General features: G+C 42.1%; 1 protein-coding gene across 1 annotated transcript in view; it reads left to right on the forward strand.

Annotated features, from left to right (window-relative positions):
• The window catches only part of mfsd14a2 (major facilitator superfamily domain containing 14A2), a 36,267-nt gene that overhangs the window by 11,260 nt on the left and 4,580 nt on the right, over positions 1–20,427 (forward strand). Inside the window, exons 6-11 of the mRNA XM_056292801.1 lie at positions 3,628–3,846; positions 4,806–4,919; positions 10,250–10,321; positions 14,362–14,474; positions 19,102–19,199; positions 19,356–19,513. Coding sequence (XP_056148776.1) covers positions 3,628–3,846; positions 4,806–4,919; positions 10,250–10,321; positions 14,362–14,474; positions 19,102–19,199; positions 19,356–19,513 — 774 coding nt within the window. The remainder of the gene's footprint in view (positions 1–3,627; positions 3,847–4,805; positions 4,920–10,249; positions 10,322–14,361; positions 14,475–19,101; positions 19,200–19,355; positions 19,514–20,427) is intronic.

Raw genomic sequence — 20,427 nt, forward strand, 5'->3', positions numbered from 1 at the left:
CACCCGACCCATATGAAATTAATCACAGACCCAAACTGCGACACATCAATTTATAGGGTGACAGATTATGTCTTTGGAAGTGGGTTTCCTCAAAATTCAACATGCAAATACACGGATTTAGGATTCCGATGCAATTCTTTTATAAATAAACATAATGTTTGGTAAGCTACGAGTCCAATCCTGTTCTTTGGGATAGACTGGCTAACAGATCGATGGATGGACATAGCCTATAGGCCTACGGTATTCTAGCAGCTGGTAACCACAAAAATCATATTGTGATACAGGCATGTAAGCCCCCCAAAACACATCACATTGCATGGACAAAAAAAAATTGTATAGCCTACCGACAACCCATCCCACCAAACTAGAAAAAAACAATGCAACAGAGAACAACACAAACATTCAGCAGATCGTCATAAAATTCAAGCCTAGTGACTTGGACACACAACACATAGACGCACATATCCAGCCAAGCAGCCGGCTCTGCACAGAAATTAGAACTGGTAATCCAAAAACAAACAGCCAGTGTGGCAAGTGTATTTAAGCCAAAATAACAATTGCATATTAAATATGATAAATGGAGGACTCACTGAGTCTGATGTACTAATTGATCATTAAGTTATTTGCTGGCGATGGACATGTTTCATGGAAATGTATTTTTCTAGCTGGCTTGATATGCTCTTTGTTTTCCACCTGCTTCACTGCTGTCTGTCACCCTTGTCAACTTGTCAAAAACTGGATTATATATACACACACATACACCCATCAGCCAAAACAGTAAAACCACTATGCCCATGGGGCGTGAAGGCTGGTCCAATCCCACAGAAGAGCTACTGTAGCTCAAATTGCTGAAAAAGTTAGACATGATAGACAGGTGTCAGAACACGCTGTGCATCACAGCTTGCTGCATATGGGACTGCGTAGCCACAGACCGGTCAGAGTGCCCGTGATGACCCCTGTCCACCACCAAAAGTGCCTACAGTGTGTACGTGAGTGTCAGAACTGGACCATGGAGCAATGGAAGAAGGTGGCCTAGTCTGATGAGTCATCTTTTGTTTTAAGTCATGTGGACAGCCAGGTGCGTATACGTCTTTTACCCGGGGAAGAGATGGCACCAGGATGCACTATGGGAAGAAGGCAAGCCGATGGTGGCAGTATGATGCTCTGGGCAATGATCTATTGGGAAACCTCGGGTCCTGGCATTCATGTGGTTGTTACTTTGACAAGTGCCACCTACCTAAACATTGTTGCCGACCAGGTGCACCCCTTCATGGCAACGCTATTCCCTGATGGCAGTGGCCCCAGTTGGTTTTAATGTTTTCGCTGGTTGGTGTGTGTGTGTGTGTGTGTGTGTGTGTATATATATATATATATATATATATATATATATATATATATATAAAATCCAGTGAGTCAAGTAAATTCTTTATGAGACAGTACAAGCCTGTTTCATGCCATAAGCAATCATCAGCTGTCAATAAAGCTACTTTTTCTACTTTCTTTTAACAAAGTTATATATATATATATATATATATATATGGCATGAAACAGGCTTGTACTGTCTCAAAGAATTTACATGACTCACTGGATTGTGTGTATATATATATATATATATATATATATATATATATATATAAAACTTTGTTTAAAGAAACACTTAACAGTAGAGACAATGCTCAGCAAATGAGCAAAATAATCCAGTGAGTCAAGTAAATTATTTATGAGACAGTACAAGCCTGTTTCATGCCATAAGCAATCGTCAGCTGTCAATAAAGCTACTCGGGAAAGAACATACCATTTATTTCCTCATCATGCAAATCACATGCACAACGTCCAATGGGGAAGGGAGAAGTATGACATTCAAAACAACCATCTGATGATTGCTTATGGCATGAAACAGGCTTGTACTGTCTCATAAAGAATTTATTTGAATCACTGGAGTGTGTGTGTGTGTGAGAGAGAGAATAATATAATGGACCTACGCTTTGCCACATTTCACCCGCAAACCAAACCATGAATTTAAGGACAGCTCTTATATTACCCACATAATGCCCACCCCTTTATGTGGTGGGAAACATGCAGATTTATATTATGTGGGAAACATGCAGTGTTTCACACAGGTCTGAGATATACTTGTGGTGGTGGCCGGCATTACCTGCCAGCATAAAATGGCTTACTACATGTGACAAACAAATAGTGTTACCTCTAACACAGTATTTTGATTCGTTGCGTATTTCTTTTAATTTCCCAATGTCCTCCATCTACCCACATGGGAAGAGGAAGACAAAGTAAAAAGAAAATCTTTAGCGTGTTTAGGTTTTTCAAAGAGCTCCACCACCTGTGCATATCGACATGCCTCTGGTGCTGGTCCATTTATTGATATTCGCCTACATGCAGCCAGGTGCCCCCCTTTCAGTCTGTTTCTTGTGTCAGTTTTGACCTGAAAAACAGACTTTAAATTAACTATACAGAAATTAGATGCAAAATATATTTAGTGCTGAAAGAAAGATAAGATTCACTCGCCCTACTAAGTGCATGAAAAATTAGCAGTCTAACCTTACTAAGTTAGTCTGTGTCTTTATAACTGTCATAATGTGAAGAGAAAAAAAATAATCTTGTATATAGCCAGGACAAGTTTGCTGCATGTTGCGTGATGGTCAAGTTAGGGCCTGTGTCCACCAAAGCGTTTTTGGTGGGCACAGGCCCATTTACATGTGCTGAATACATTCTTGAGTCTTATGGCTACTAACAGAGCATAGTAGTTGCTTCTTTCTTTCATAGAATTCGAAGCTGCTACGAAATGCAGAGAACAATTACACAATAAGGAGAAAAGGAGTTGCTTTACCTGGTCCGTGCTTGTAAAATGTCCACCATGTCTGTGCCTTCTAGCGTCATACCCTTCAGTCTCAGCTGACTGCAGGTATCCCCACCCTTACAAACAATACAGTGGCATAATAACAGAAAACAACGGATCGGTTTCATATGCAAATTGCCATGACCATTAACTAGAGTTAGAATGGCCATGTGTACGAGGCACAGAGGATTGGGGAATAGCTGCAATCACAGCATTGTATGCTCAAAAATTCCTATTGGAGAGGAGCAAGAGAGAGGATAATCTCCTTCCATGCATCAATGAAGTACTGTGTAACATAACCTGTGGTAATGTGGTATGGAATCAAGCCAAGCCACACAAAATAGTATGTTGTCCTCAGTGAGGAATTATTATTTCACAGCTAGTACATTTTACACACACAGTATGGTATCAAAAAATTGCAAACAAAAACAAGATCAGACATGCAGAGGGATTCACCCACCTGTTAGACCTCGCAAATTCACACTAACAACAGCACATGTCTGTGAATGTTCTCATTCATCCAGGTCATGGTTATCCAAAGGAATTGAATCGAGTGCAACTGGACTTGGTATATATCCGTGAAGACGGATATATCGCCTCTCATCAGGCGAAACATCTTCAAAAAGCTATCCACATGAATACGCCCACAGAACAAAATGGGACACGGGCAAAATGGGGGGGGGGACTGTTGTAGTTCCAACAATTTGTTGTCAGATTAGTAACTGACGAACCCTGCTTCTCCTTCTGTCTCCACTTCATTTACATTCCCTCAGGTGTCGGCTACCTTTGCAGCTAGCCTGGTGACCAGTCCAGCCATTGGGGCCTACCTGTCGGTGGCCTACGGCGACACACTGGTGGTGATCTTGGCCACAGCCATTGCCTTGCTAGACATCTGTTTCATTTTGGTGGCTGTGCCAGAGTCCCTACCAGAGAAGATGCGACCAGCCTCATGGGGAGCACCCATCTCTTGGGAGCAGGCTGACCCCTTTGCTGTGAGTGAACATAGTCTGTTCTAGATTATAATGTAAGGTTAAGCCATTTAGTTACATCTTTATGCATGCTCAATAATCCAGGTAAAGAAATCACAAAGTTGAATCAGTTCATTTGGATTTTGGACACAGCGTTTATTGAGAGAAATGTTTCATCATTCAGTGACCTCTTCGGTCTCAACTGACTGCAGGTATCCCCACTCTTATAAACAATACAGTGGCATAACGACCGAAACCAATAATCGGTTTCATATGTAAATTGCCATGACCATTAACTAGAGTTACAATGGCCATGTGTACTATTCACTGAGGATTGGGGAATGGCTGTAATCACAGCGTTGTAAGATGGCGACAGATGTACTCTTAAGATGCCCCCTTAATTCAGTGATAGTCCTTCCCTCGTCACACAGATGGCCTCTTTGACTCCCCGTTCAAGTCGGCGTTCCTCCCTATCAAGGATGACCACATCCTCATCCTTGCAAGGTCCTCATCCTATCAGATCCCACTCGTTCAAGGATGAGGATTTGCGCATCCTAGATAGGGAGGAATGCTGGTTTGAATGGGGAGTCGGAGGCCATGTATGTGAAGAGGGACAACCGTCATTGAATTGAGGGGTGGGCCTAAGAGTACATGTCAAGTCAGTTTTATCTATATAGCCCAGTATCACAAATTATAAATTTTCCTCTGGGGGCTTTACAACAAAACAACATCTCTAGCTATAGGATTCAATTTTTCTATTCGAGGAAAACAATCATCAAATTCGTTTCCATTTGAGCTTCTAATTTAGCTTTTCATGTAAAAGTTACTACTTAGTGGTGAGATACTAGTAATATGCCAATGCTTTGGAGATCTCTAGTAAAGATATCATGGTATTGACGGAAGTTGTCACCGTCCTGTAGTTGTGACATTTTTAACTAGCTTGTCATGTGTTTTTTGTTTTTTGTTTTTTTCTCTTTTGCCAGTCTCTGCGCAAGGTGGGCCAGGACTCGACAGTGCTGCTCATCTGTATCACAGTGTTCCTCTCCTACCTCCCTGAGGCCGGCCAGTACTCCAGCTTCTTCCTCTATCTCAGACAGGTAACCCTGCTCCTTCTCTCTGACTCTTGTTCACTTGCTAAGCCTTTCAGAAAGGTCTCACCACTGCTGATTGTGAAATGCAGAAACTATTTACACAAACTGCTGACATGCATGTGCTGCTTGCTACCTCAGGCCATCGCATCTAATATCTGTCTGACTTAATGGAGCAGTGCTCCTCATTCCAGGAAGCAGTTGTGATAGCAACAAAGATGACATTTGTAAACTGGGTGTATTCACAAAACAATACCAACTGAATTCCTTCCTTTGTTACGAGCTAGTGGTTTGGGGGAAATGGGGAAGTTTCTGCAGAGAAATGCAGAATCCAGAATAATCAGGTTTTTAGGGAACGACATGGGTTGTAAGAGGGACAATAATGTTGTGTTGGCTGCATAGTCTGCCATCTTTGTTGTTAATGAGAAGGCTGAAACTGCATATGCTGCATAGCACTGAGGTTGATTTATGTACAAATGAGAAGTTGCCAGCCACACAGTTTCACATATGCTGCTAAGAGAATTCATCATCAGGTTGGCTGACCAGCTCATTTCAGTATGTGAATGATTAGAGCAAATCTATTGGATGTCTCAGCCAAACCGTAGTGCAGAAAATCAATGCGTTTTAAAGCGAGAGAGACTGAAACAGTTTAGATTTTTCTGATAGTCTAGTCAGTTAAGGCAAAATGGCTGCAAAAAGTCATTCACATTTGAGCCTATGTTTTTCTGTTAATTTAGAGTCCAATAAAGAAAAAAATGCAAGGAGCCCAAAATTTTAGGTGGGGGAAGTCTCTGAAATGGCCACGCCCACTTTTTAGGCCTGGAAATCAGTATCTCGGCTCCTGAATGTCGCAGAGAGCTGATCATGGGCTCAAAAGAAGCAGAAGCACCACATTTATATAAGCATTATGAACAAACATATACCCCAAAACCTTTACTTTTTCAGATATTTTAAGAAAACTAATTTTTACTGGTCACGTTTCACGTATCAGCTCCTGAAGGTTGTAAAAAGCTATATTTGACATGAATCTCATTCGCTGCCTATGTTATAAAGCCTGAAGCACAATACACACACGAATCATGAGTTTAGAAAATATCTTAGTTGTCTTCAGCTCCATGTCATGAGAATAGCAGTATCATACACAAGATATCTTAACCCAGGCCAGGTTGCAGTGGGTGGATCCGATCAGCCCCTTTATGCCATCAAGAAGATGATACAGTGGGCCATGGGGGAAGAGTTTTCTCATTCATACTTCGCGTTCATGGGTGGGCTGCACCTTGAGAAGGTTTCTCTTGTCTGTGTTGGGCAGTTGATAAAAGGAACTGGCCTTGATACCATCTTAACCTCAGCTAATCTGAATATCACAGGTCTGACAACTGCTGTCTGCGATGTGAATTCCATAAAGAAGGCTAGATACTGTATTCAACTCCTGGCTGTGGTGCTGGCCAAGAAGAGAGATGAAGCATTTCAGGCAAAACGTCTAGAGGACAACAGTTTGACTTGGAGTAACTGGGTGGCCAATGAAAACAGCCCCATGTTTCACTACTGGAACAATGTTGTTGACACAATCAAGAAGGTTCTTATCTTCATAAGATCCTTTCGAGAGGCAAACTTCATCATGATGATCAGTGCACTTGAGCAGCTCATTCCTCTTTTCTTTGCACTTGATCATACACACTATGCCAGATGGGCATCAGTGTTTCTTCAGGATCTCAAAGAGCTCAAATGGAGACACCCATACTTGTTCAAGGAATTTCTTTCAGGCTCTTTCACAGTAAACACCAGAGACAACCCATTCTCAAAGATTGCATGTGATCAAAAGCAGGAACATAACATAAAGGTCATCAAGTCTGACACTGGATATGTCGATATCATCAATCGGGAAGATCAAGAGTTCTTCAGGAAACTCGAACTTGCGCTACCCGAAATCCAGCGCTACCTAGATGAGGTCGAAGGTCAAGATCCATCACACGGGCACAAAGAAATGCTGGATTCCTTCAAGGAAACATTTTCAAGCCACACACTCAAGGTGTACCAGGGTATCCTTACCAACCCGTTCGATGAAGCTCAGTTCATGAGGTTGAACTCATCCATTCCCTTCCCAGATGTCATAAGTAAAGACTCCAGTTTTGTCTTTACAGTCGGCAAAACTCAGCATGACCAGTTTGTGCAGGAGCAAATTGTATTAAGTAAGAAGGATGTCAATGCAACCATCTCACAAAATGCCCTGAAACTCCCAAGTTCATGTGCAAAAGTCCAACTCGCTAGCCCTGCAATCAAGCCACCCAAAGGAACCTTTGCAAAGCTGAAGGAGGCCTGCAGATCAAGAGAAGAAGAGACAAGGAAGTTATTTGGTGGTGAATTCACAGGTGAAACTAATTGATATAAAGTCAGTTATTCAAATATTTTAGATGTTACTTAAGTCTTACCAGATTTTTAATACAGTGATATTCATTGATTCAATTTCACATTCAAGTTAATTGATTTGACAGTAAGCCCAAGAGTTACACTTAGCTTAACTATTCATTTCAATTTCAGGTTTACCCGACGCCTTGTCAACAAAGGATGGAGATATTTATCATAGCCAAAAGTCTCAAATTCTTAAGGACATCGGTGTACAAGTTCAATCTACATCCTCAGAAGGACTTGTGATAGATTTGTCTGTGCAAGTACGAATCATGGCAAAGTCTCTCACCAAAGGCATGACATTCCAAGACTTTGTAATCAAAGTGTTGAACAGCATTGCCAGGATCGGTCATGAGAAGAAAGCCAATCGTATTGACATTGTGGCTGACCTCTACCAGAATATGAGTATCAAGACTGCGACTAGGAAGAACCGGGGATCAGCAGGTAGTTCACAGATGGCTTTCAGTGAGAATGACACCATGCCAGAATCTAAGCAATTCTTTGAAGCTTTTCTGTCTAATGTAGACAACAAAGTAGCCCTGAATCTAATGTTCGCCAGGATTGCTAAGGCACAAGCGTGGAACTGGGACAAGGAGATCAGCATCACCTACGGCAGAAAGGTGCTTGCAAACTTCGGCGAAAGCTTCGAGATCCAGCTTTATGACAGCATAGATATGCTTGAGGAGGCTGACAACCGCATCGTTTGCCATGTGATGCACATGCTAAACAAGGGGATCAAGTCAGTTACAGTTAGAACAGTCGACTCCGATGTGGTAGTCATCCTACTAGGGTTCACTACACAGTTCCTATCAGTATGTAATGACTTGCAACTTATAGTTGACTTTGCAGTTCCTGGCAAACGCCAATTCTACTCAATCACAGAAGCACACAAGAAGCTTGGTGGAGATGTGGCCGATGCCATGCCTGTGTTCCATTCTTTTAGTGGCTGTGATTCTGTGAGCGCCTTCTTTGGCCACTCAAAGACTGCTCAATACAAAGCCTGGATAAACCACAGTAAGTCCACAGAACTCACTGCTGCTTTGAGAGGACTAAGTTGCTGCCCTAGTATCGAGACAGTTAAGGAAAGCATGGAAGTTATTGAGCCCTGGGTAATGAGCTGGTACAACAAGACTGGACTGTACAACTGTGTCAGTATAGATGAGCTCAGATTCCAGCTGTTCAAGCACTCAGTTAATGATGAGCTGAGAGACCTACCCCCAAGTCAGGATGCGCTTCTACAGCATCTGTTGAGAGCTACATTCCAGGCAGGATGGCTGTGGGGAAACAGCCTGCTACAACTCCCTTGTCCACCTGTCATTGAATGGGGTTGGACTACCGAAGGAGAGGAACTCTTCGTCAAGTGGAGCACAGTTTCCACAAGAGATACATTGTCTCAAGTAACAGGGGTGTGTAGTTGCAGATCTAATAAGTGTACCTCATGTTCTTGTGCTGGCAGAGGGATGAAATGTCTCATTTATTGCAAGTGCCTCAGCAAGTGTTTGAATCCAGTCTGATGGGATGTGTGAGGTTAAAATAAAGATTTTTTTGGACCTCACATGGTTTGCTTTGTTTCTTTGGTGGTTACTGGGTTCCTCCTCTTATAACAAAGAGTCAACTTGAATACTAGCACTCCATGAGTAGATGTAACACTTTTACTCAAACAAACTGTATAGCCTTCTTGCACAGATTTGGCTAAAGTTGATTGCATGCTGGAAAAAAGAACATGTTCATGAATAGCTCAAAACGTGAAGGTTTTAGGGCATACAGTATATTTGTTCAGAGCACTAATATAAATAGTTATTTCCACATCTTTTGAGCCCAATATCAACTTGGGGCAACCTCCGAGAGCTGAGCCTGAGATATAGTCCCAGGGCTAAAAAGTGGGCGTGGCCATGTATGTGACCAGTGAAAATTAGTTTTTTGTAAATACCTGAAAAAGTAAAGGTTTTGGGGTATATGTTTGTTCATAATGCTTATATAAATGTGGTGCTTCTGCTTCTTTTGAGCCCATGATCAGCTCTCTGCGACATTCAGGAGCCGAGATACTGATTTCCAGGCCTAAAAAGTGGGCGTAGCCATTTCAGAGACTTCCCCCACCTAAAATTTTGGGCTCCTTGCATTTTTTTCTTTATTGGACCCTAAATTAACAGAAAAACATTGGCTCAAATGTGAATGACTTTTTGCAGCCTTGACCCCATATTTGCCCTTAACTGACCAGACTATGAGGATTTACGTGGAATTGCAGTGTCTGGAGGGGAAGGCAGAGAGAAGGGTTGGTTTACAGCCTCAAGATAAACGAACAGAATTGGGGATTGGCTTGTGTTTTGTATGTATCCCTACCAGTAAGAGGAAAACAAGTCAGGCAAGTCTGACCTGCATAGACGTGTACTCACACACACACACACACACACACACACACACACACACACACACGCACACACACACACACACGTGCACGGTCTTGTACATGTCCTCTGTCTTAAAGACTTTTGGAGCATAGGGGATAGCATTTCTCACCATGCCTGCCTGCCCTATTGTCCCAGCTCCCCTTCTCCTTTCCCTTGTGCTTGATTGTCTTCATCGTATATCACCCCACCCCACCCCCATGCTCATTATCATAAATTATACACACAAGCTCTTCTACTGCTGCTGCCTGTATAGAGGGAGATAAAGACAAGACTATATTTGACCTGGATACACCAGAGAAGGCAAGGGAAGAACCTAGAAAAGCGTCTTTTTGTTATTCCAACGAAAGGATCAAAGGACACCTCCACCACCCTGCCTCTCCCTTTTCTCGCGTCACATTCACCTGATTTGGGAAATCTGAAAATGGGTGAATGCTTCCTGCTGAGACTAAACAATAAACAATTGTCTTTGTCCAAGTGGCAATTTCCTAACCCACATTGTGTTGATGCTGTCTTATCCCCCCTCAGGTCATCGGCTTCTCATCAGAGACCGTGGCTGCCTTTATCGCCGTGGTGGGGATCCTCTCCATACTGGCTCAGGTATTGGAATAGGTCATTCAATTCTGTCACAACAATGACATGTATTTGCAGTTAAACCCCACAAGCAATGGATTATAACTATTTCTGTTCTACCATTTGTTAGGAGTATCAGATGGTCAGGTGCATATCACAAATTGCAGATTCTTTTTTTTCCTCCACTCCCAGATTAACGATGAGATTGGACATAATTGAAGGTTACTCAGAACGGGCAGTCATGCACACATTATGTCTAGAGGCTTCTTAATGAAATATAAAAAATTTTAAAAAAAAATCTGAACCTAGAAATTGGACACAAACAGCCCTGCATCAGCAAAGCAGAAGAGCAAAGAGGTGTGGATAGGCACCACATAAAGTGGACACTGTTCTTCAAAAACTACCATAAATTTCATGGGGTTGTTGGCTTGCTGCTTTCAAAGAACTTAGCATGGCAATAACAAAGGTTCAGCAAACTCCGATATGTTCAGACTCCACTCCTGGCTAAAAGACCTCTGTGTATCTATTGGGATTTGTAATTTTGACTTATTCAGGGCAAGCTTATTTACTAAAATTAGGGCAACCTTCACCCTGATGGGGAAAGGGGCCCTGACGCTGTCTGATCATACGCTTGTCCTTAAGGACTGAAGACTTAGTGAAGTTGGTGCTTTTTAAGTCATCATCCCCATGATGTCTGTTCCATGTACGCTACATGGCCTAAAGTATATGGACATCTGAACATCACACCCATATGTGCTTGTTGAACATCTCATTCTAAAACCATGCATGCATATTAACATGCATGTTAATATGGAGTTGGTCTGTCTTTGCTGCTATAAGAGCCGCCACTGTCCTGGGAAGGCTTTCTACTAGATTTTGGAACATGGCTGCGGGGATTCACTTCCATTCAGCCGCAAGAGCATTAGTGATGTTGGGGAGAAGGCCTGTCTCGCAGTCAGCATTCTGATTCATCCCAAAGGTGTTGGATGGGGTCGCGGTCACGGCTCTGTGCAGGCCAGTCAAGTTCTTCCTCACCAAACATTGCAAAACATGTCTTATGGACCTCAAGGGTTTTTTTAGGGAGTTGTTCCTTATCTGATGCGAGGGTCTAAGGACAGGATGTTTTGTGTTGCTGTAAAGCCCCTTGAGGCAAATTTGTAATTTGTGATATTGGGCTATGCAAATAAAATTGACTTGGCTCACTTTGTGCACAGAGGCATTGTCACGCTGAAAAAGGAAAGGGCCTTCCTCAAGCTGTTGCCGCAAAGTTTGAAGCACACAGTTCTCTAGAATATCATTGTGTGCTGCAGCATTAAGATTTCCCTTCACTGGAACTAAGGGGCGTAGCGCAACCAATGAAAAACAGCCCCAGACCATTATTCCTCCTGCACCAAACTTTACAGTTGGCACTATGCATTTGGGCAGATAGCATTCTCCTAGCATCCGCCAAACCCAGATTGGTACATCAGACTGCCAGATAATGAAGTGTGATTCATTACACATTTTTTATTGCACCAGAGTCCAGTGGTTGTGCGCTTTACACTACTCCAGCCGATGCCTGGCATTGCACGTGGTAATCTTGAGCATGTGTGCAGCTGCTTGGCCATGGTAACCCATTTCATGAAGCTCCTGATGAACAGTTCCTGTGCTAACATTGCTTCCAGAGGCAGTTTGGAACAACTCCGTAGTGAGTGTTGCAACTGAGGACAGCCGATTTTTATGCACTTCAGTACTCAGTGGTCCCGTTCTGTGAGCTTGTGTGGCCTACCGCTTCACAGCTGAGCTGTTGTTGCTCCTAGACGTTTCTGTTCGCAATAACAGCACTTAGTCTCACAAATTTATAAACCTATTTCAAAAATAAAATTTTTATCTAAAGCTTTAGAAAAGGTAGTTTTTACCCAGTTAATATCTGCCTAAACAGCTACAATATGTTTCAGTCAGGATTCAGGGCATCACACAGCACTAAAACAGCCCCTCTCAGTAGCAAGTAGCAAACAATCTCCTAAACAGCGGATGCAGGAAAGTGTTCAGTCTTCATCCCTCTAGATATGAGTGCAGCATTTGATACAGTGGACCACACAATTTTAACAGACAGTCTAGAACAATGGACATAAATACCAGGCTTAGCAGCGAGTCATCTTGAATTGTATTTATCAAACAGAACACACTCAATAAATGTAGGTAGTTCATCCTCATCCATATAGACATTACCCATGGGTTTCCGCAGGGATCAATACTTGGCTCTGTCTTCTTCTGCCTTTTTAAGCTCCTGCTTGGTCATATGATTGGGAACTATAATGTCCCTTTCCACTGCTATGCAGATGACAGCAGTTGTACTTAGTCTTGAAAACATGGTGACCCAAATTCTCACTCTCAGTAATTGCCCCAGGGACATCAAAAGCTGCATGTCCCAAACTTTTCTCTAGGTAAATGAAGTTAAATCTGAGAGTTTTATTTGGCCCTGCCAACATGCGGAATCTTGTTCTAAACAACCTAGTAAATCTGTTTATATTAATCCATCGACCTGAAATTTAGGGAGTTATTTGAAAGCTACCTGACATTTGGGGACCATGTTCAGAGAGTGTAGTCCTGCTTCCTTCAGTTAAAGGATGTGTCAAAAATCAATCCTCATCTGATAATGATTTGGAAAAGGCAATTTATGTTTTTCTCATCTCTGTTGGACTATTTCAGCTCTTACTACACCTGTCTTTGGCAAAACTCTCCTCATATCCAGCTTGTGCAAAATGGCACAGTTTGGATTTTAACTGTGACCAAATGAAGAGACCACATCACTTCCATTTTAGCATCCATACAATGGCTTCCGCTTAAATTATGAATTCTTTTTATGGTTCTATTAATTACATTTAAAGCGTGCCAATGCCTACATTGCCAACATTTTAACCTCCCACGAGAACAGATTGCAATCCTGTCCTCAGATAAGGTCCTGTCTGTGCCAGTCTAGACTTAAACTAAAGTGTACCTTGCTCTAGTACTGTTAGAGCCCCTGAACTTAAGACTGATCTACCTATGGAGGTAAGACTCATTAAATCTGCATCATCATTTAAAGGTAGAGAGAGTAGGATTTGTCGGTTACGGTTTGTAAACACAACATTCAAAGTTGGCCCCTCCTCCCCGGCTCAATGACACCAGAAGGGCACGCCCCCTGGCTGCAGTTGCCAGCACACATCCCAGTGTACAGACCAACTCCGCGTCACTCTTCATTCCCTCCCTCTCCTTCAGTGCTCACCAGCGGGTGAAAGACAACGCCAGATTCACTCTCGTTTTGGAACGAGCTTTATCCGAGTGGCGATTTGCCTCGCTATATTTGCGTTGTTTCAGCGCCGTGTCCGCCATTGTTGTAGCTTCCTCTTGGATGTGTGTTTACGGTCCTTATCTGGCACCTGGTCGCTACGTTTTTATGGAGTCATGCTGCCCAGAGGTTAATGCCCAGAAACGTCACGTACGCAGCAAAATAAGAAAATACAGACACTGCGATACACATCTAGCGGGTAATATGTGATGATCAAGAAGGATTATTTCTGTATGAGTCTGTATATTGATTTTTAGGAAAATCCCACTCATTCTACTTTTAAGTCACTTTGAAAAATGTATTTTTCCAGGAAGGCTTAGGAATTTCTCCAATTTATCTTCATGCGTATTTTTCCTTTTTATGATCTAGTTTTTATATTATGGTTCATACTATTTTTTTTAGTTTGTCGTTTTTCTTTCTCTATTCCCTCATTCTATTTCCTGTACCAGTTTATTTGGTATTTGAGTTATTTTACTATTTTACTATATGTGCTCTGCTAAACACAGTAAACACTTTGTAGAAATGTACTATGTAAATCAAGTTTATTGTGATAATTGATATTTCTAAAAAAAAGGTATATCGCTAGTACTTTTATTAGTGTTTTTTTTTTTCATACAGTGCATTGTTATTTAACCTTATGTTATCTGGTCACAAGTCTGCATTTATTTGTATACTTCAGTTAAGTTTTTATCATATTTTAACCAGTCAGAAATGAAGAATGATGTAACATAAGACTTGTTATCTCTGTTTTACCCAGACGGTGGTGCTGGGGATTTTGATGCGCTCCATAGGGAATAAGAACACCATCCTGCTGGGTCTGGGCTTCCAGATCCTCCAGCTGGCCTGGTATGGCTTCGGCTCCCAGCCCTGGTCAGTAACTTTTGTCATCTTCAGCGCACACATACCATTTTTTTTCTTTGTTTTGTTTTTCCTTTACAGTCAATCGGTAAAAATTGCACCCCACTGTAGAAAATGTCTCATACAATTAAATTCTATTTTCCTTGGGCTTGTTGACCATTCAGAACAAATCTCTTTAGTAACATTTACAATTACTGAAAATAACAAATATATTAAACATGATAGTCAGGATAAGTTTGGGAGTAAACCCTGCTTTTTTTTCTCCCTCTTTTGTTTTCTAGAAAGAAGAATCAAAATACAACATACATATTTTAAACCAATAGGGAAATAAAATATCTCACAACACATCGAACTTTACAGAATCAAAGAGGATAAGAATTAAAAATTAAAACACAGGTTGACGAGACAGAAAATAGTGAGGTATCTGTAGGCTTTGGCATGGCTTCCAGCCTACAGACTGCCCACCAAATCAAAGAACTCAAACAAAAAATACACATATACTATACACACTAGACTATTTAGCCAAAATCCAACATCGCCCTCCCTCCTTCCCCAATCACAATGAAAGTGCTCCCCTCCATAAATCCAGATATACAACATATTTACATCTCTTTCCATTAACCTCTTAAAAATATTCCACACCCCATCTTTCCTCTTTTCGTAATGGGCTATATTCCTCCTTAGCAAAGCTTGCATTGCTTAAAACATAATTTCATAAATTAACATTACATCCTTTCACTTTACCAGTCACCCCAAACAACCACAATTCTCTCCATTCTCTCAACAAACCCACCTCTCCAATATCTACTTATTCATTCCTTCATTTTCAACATGTATCTCTCCACCTCACAACATTCAACAAACTCATGCATAAATGCTTCCACTCCCACACCACACACATCACATTCTGTCTTCACATTCACATCACACTTACTAATTATTAAATTATTGAACACCCTATTGTGCCTTAATAAAAAGTCAAAATTCTCAAATTCAATATTGTTCCATTTCACTCTGATTCATCCATATCCTCCCTACATCCATCTCATTCATAACCCTCTCCCACACTTTCTCCGCAGCAGGTCTTCTCACTTCTTTCCCTCTTAAACATCTCTACATCACTGTCGTTTTCACACTCATTAGACTCACTCTCCTTCTCCCACATACATTTCTATCTCCCCTTCCTCATCCAACACAGCCTCTCTCTCAATCATACTGACCCATTCTCTCGGCATCCCCCCCTTGAGCTTTCCAAACATCCTCTCCACTGTTCCCAACCACATTTCATCACCCCTTCCCCTCACTTCATCTACCACTACATGTACCCTCATAAACCCTGGTACATACTCGTATACTAAATCCCTTATCTTCCTAAACCCTGTTCTCCAGGTCACCCTGTTATAAATTGTGTTCCCCTCAAATGTGTTTTTTGGATTTAAAAACACTGGTTGTTCCCACACCTGCTTCACATTCTTGCTGCACACATTTCACAAACTCTCCCCACGCTCCCAGCACCTCCTTGTAAAGCTCAGACATGTCAAGTCAATGTTGTTTGTATAGCCCAATATAACAAATTACAAATTTGCCTCAAGGGGCTTTACAGCAACACAACATCCTGTCCTTAGACCCTTGCATAGGATAAGGATCAACTCCCTAAAAAAAAAAACGTTAACTGGGAGAAAAAATAGGAACTCCACTCAACACGCCTTTCTTCAGCTGCATATACACTCCACTCTCCCCACACCCACCACGTTTATAAATTGCCTCTTTTAAAAACACTTTCCATATATGGTCCCTCTTCTTTCTTAAATATTGTACCATCGTTTTCACCCCAAGTGCTTTCTTTTTCACCCCTAAATTGATTAATTTCAACCTACCATCTTCATACTCGTTTTCCATCACCTCCCTTGCTATCCTAACTCCCTTCCCATCCCACAGAAACTCGCTCACCAATCTTCCCACCTCCTTCAACACTCTGTCACGCACATCCAACATATTCATTACATACACAAGCGTACACATAACTAATCCATTCACAACCACCTTCCCTTTCAGCTTTAACCCTCTTAAGTTTCCAAAACCCTAACGTCTTCCTAATCTTATTCAAACCCTGCTACCAGTACTAAAATAATACCACCTTTAAAAAACATATATAGATGATAAATTAAGCGGTGTTCATATGACAGCACAAGAGCCACGGTGAGCATGCTTGGTTAAGAGCAGAACTTAACCATCACAGTAAAAAGTTTGCCGCTAACTGGACATGGCTTAAGCTAATTTATAAGCAAGGTATGCTAGCTTACACATAGATAAATACTGTTACAGTAAGTTCGGATCTCTAGCTCCTCTACTTACAGTCAAATGTCAGTACAAACTTGGTAAATCCATTTGAAAACTGACATTCTTCCATGCCACATGCCTTTCTTTGTGCTCATTGTATGCTGCTAGGGTAATGTATAGCTCAGGTCAGGACACTCAGATACACACAGACAGATGCACAGAGCTTCTCTTCTAATATAAGAAAGACTTGACTACAAAAGGGTTCTGAACTAGATCACTTGGACTGCCTACTACAGAGGCATTGGCTGTTTGTGAAAAGGTCAGTGGCTTAGGGCATCCGGGTAGCGTATCGGTCTATTCCGTTGCTACCAACACGGGGATCTCTGGATCGAATCCCTGTGTTACTGCCGGCTTGGTCAGCTGTCTCTACAGACACAATTGGCCCTGTCTGCAGGTGGGAAGCCGGATGTGGGTATGTGTCCTGGTCGCTGCACTAGCGCCTTCTTTGTTCGGTCGGGGCACCTGTTCAGGGGTAGGGGAAATGGGGGGGGGGGGGGGAATAGGGTGATCCTCCCACGTGCTACATCCCCCTGGCAAAACTCCTCACTGTCAGGTGAAAAAAAATGGCTGGTGACTCCACATGTATCAGAGGAGGCATGTGGTAGTCTGCAGCCCTCCCCGGATCATTAGAGGGGTTGGGTAGAGCAGCGACTGGGACAGCTCACAGATGAGTAGGGTAATTGGCCAGATACAATTGGGGAGAAAAGGGGGGGGTCAGTGGCTTGAGGGGGCTAAAGTTAAATTAATTGAACCTAAGCACAGCAGGAAAACGATTCGTCTCTATTGAATACAAAGGCTGAGGTGTATGCAAAACTATTCTGAACTATAAATGCCACTAAAAATGCAACAGGTTACTGTTATTGTAGTGCTCTAGCAAACCACCAGAGGCCGGTAAAGGATCAATGAATAGTAGCAGATTTGCTAGGTTATAGCACTGTTTCTAACTAGTCGAGTCTTTAAAAGACCCAGTCGGGTAATTTTGAAATAAGGTAATATGGGGGTCGTGACCTATCTCTAGTGGATAGTAAATGAAATCACCAGATGAGATTCAGGTTCATTCAGACAGTGATGCCTTCTTTCAAGGAGTGGTTTTTATTGCAATTAATTTTTTTTTCCTTCCACTTAAAACCTGGAGACCTGAATAAAAGTATTGATATCCATTGTACCCATTTCAACACCACAGCCATCCTGGTCACATCAAGATTTTATTTCTCATGAAGTGAGCCACCATCAGTTACAGTTATTGTTCAAGTCTAGCAAGGGTAAATGAACTAATCCTCTTTTTGGATTCATGATATTTCTGATGTTTCTTTTTGTATGGTAAATAGCTGAAATTGGGGATAAATTAGCTTTCTATACCTATGATGAGAAGGGATTTCCATATTCACGAAAATGTTTCTCTTCCATCTGTTTTCATTTCTAGGATCTGCATTAAATTGAAAGTAGTGTTTGCAGTTTGTGTTTGTCACGTGTGTTTAAATGTTGTGTTGTTTTAAAACGACAAACAAAACCATGTTTTGTTTTGTTTCGATACTTGGACAAACAAAACCATGTTTTGTTTGTTGTTTTAAAATAAATGGACCAAGACCTTTTCCAAATTCATGCTGAAGCTTTTGTTATCCCTCGTGCCAGAATCCCTGTTCAAACCTCCTAACCGCTAACCTACGCACGTCACAGGTGTGTCAAATTAAGTTTGTGTCTTCGTGTCCAGGGTAGCATAGCAGTCTGTTAAGTTGCCTACCAACATGGGGATAGCCGGTTGGAATCCCTGTGTTACCTCCAGCCTGGTCAGGTGTCCCTACAGACACAATTGGCCATGTCTGCGGGTGGGAAGCCAGATGTGGGTATCTGTCCTGGTCGCTGCACTAGCGCCTCCTCTGGTCGGTCGGGGTGCCCGTTTGTGGGGAAGGGGGAACTGCGGGGAATGGCATGATCCTCCCATGCGCTACGTCCCCCTGGTGAAACTCCTCACTGTCAGGTGAAAAGAAGTGGCTGGCGACTCCACATGTATCTGAGGAGATGTGGTAGTCTGCAGCCCTCCCCGGATTGGCAGAGGGGATGGAGCAGAAACCGGGACTGTATTATGTGTGGGGGTAGAGGGAGGGTCAGGCATCAGCCCTAACCCGTGTCCCTGCTTTTTGTTAACGGCTGAGTGGGCGTTTCCATTTGAACAACCTGGAAAAGAAAGTAGAAGGCATTGCCCTTTAAAGTTTTTTTTTTCCTTATGCAAGTCAAGATCAAAGATGTATATGGTTAAATTATTTCCCATTTGTATCTCTTTTTATCATTAAACATGTAGGATGATGTGGGCGGCTGGAGCAGTTGCTGCCATGTCCAGCATCACGTTCCCCGCTATCAGCGCCATCGTGTCCCGCAATGCGGACCCTGACCAACAGGGTGAGTCTCTCAACAAAATATACAAATACTTGGATGCCATACATCCAACAACAGCGATGGAGTCTTCTTGGTGGCACTGGTGCTGAGACACACTTAAAAAGTATGCCTTTTTCATTTTAATTGCACTTGGTGAACAAAGCCTTGTTTGGTTTGCAGGCGTGGTCCAAGGGATGATCACCGGGATCCGAGGCCTGTGCAATGGCTTAGGCCCGGCGCTCTACGGTTTTGTCTTCTACCTGTTCCATGTGGAGCTGACGGACACTGACGGCTCAGAGAAAGGTGCCAAATCCAATATGGCCAATCCCACTGACGAGGTGAGCACCAGGGAATGGGGAGAGAGAAAATATGTCTGACGTTTGTATTGAACAGAGAGATATAGCATCTGGGTAGAGGCACAGCTTGTAAACTCATATGAATTATAACTATTACCTGATTTGAACTGACACCACTGACAAAGGTGATATTTGTGTCCTTGTGAACCATGTTCTTTACTTCAGAAAAAACAAACACCACAACCAGAGCGTGCAGATCATGGTTTGTCTGTGATACGCTGCATGCTTGTTTGGGATTGAACACCAAATGTTCAATAAACAAATGAACAGTGAAAATGAACAAATGTGTTCATTTCCCCAGTTTCAGCCTTTCATAGCCTGACACAGGAGAAGATATTATTCTTTTGCAAGTCGCAAATGAAGAATTATGAAATTTATATTGACATTTAAATTTCACAACAGCAGAGAGATTTTTATATTGTGCCTCTCACCCCAAAAAAATCTGTATTTTTGTGGTGGATTTTTCATTTTCCCAACTATTTTAGGGGCTCTCAATTGGTTTTCACTGCCAAGTTACCTCCTTATTAATACCTGATATTTTGTTACTTTCAAGTTTTTTTTAACAACATTTTATTAGGACAATGGTGTAACACAAAAGCACAATCACAAAAGAATAGGTATTTTCATATTTTTACAATTTCAAACCCTCTTTCCCTCAAACCCCAGGGCCCCTATGAGCCCACTAGATGATTCCCGCCCCACAGTCCTCCTCGATGAGATTGAAACAGTGTGTGAAGCGTGAAATCAAATCGAGCACTCACATGCACAGCAGCACAAGCAAACAAAAATTAAAAACCATGGTAATATAGACAAACAAACGCTAGAAGAGAAGAGTTGGTCGTTGCTGACATTCAGTTACTTTCGAGTTTCTCCATCCTCGCTGGGGTGTTTTTTTT

Source organism: Lampris incognitus, chromosome 14 (genome assembly GCF_029633865.1).
Source record: "Lampris incognitus isolate fLamInc1 chromosome 14, fLamInc1.hap2, whole genome shotgun sequence".
Taxonomy (NCBI): Eukaryota; Metazoa; Chordata; class Actinopteri; order Lampriformes; family Lampridae; genus Lampris; species Lampris incognitus.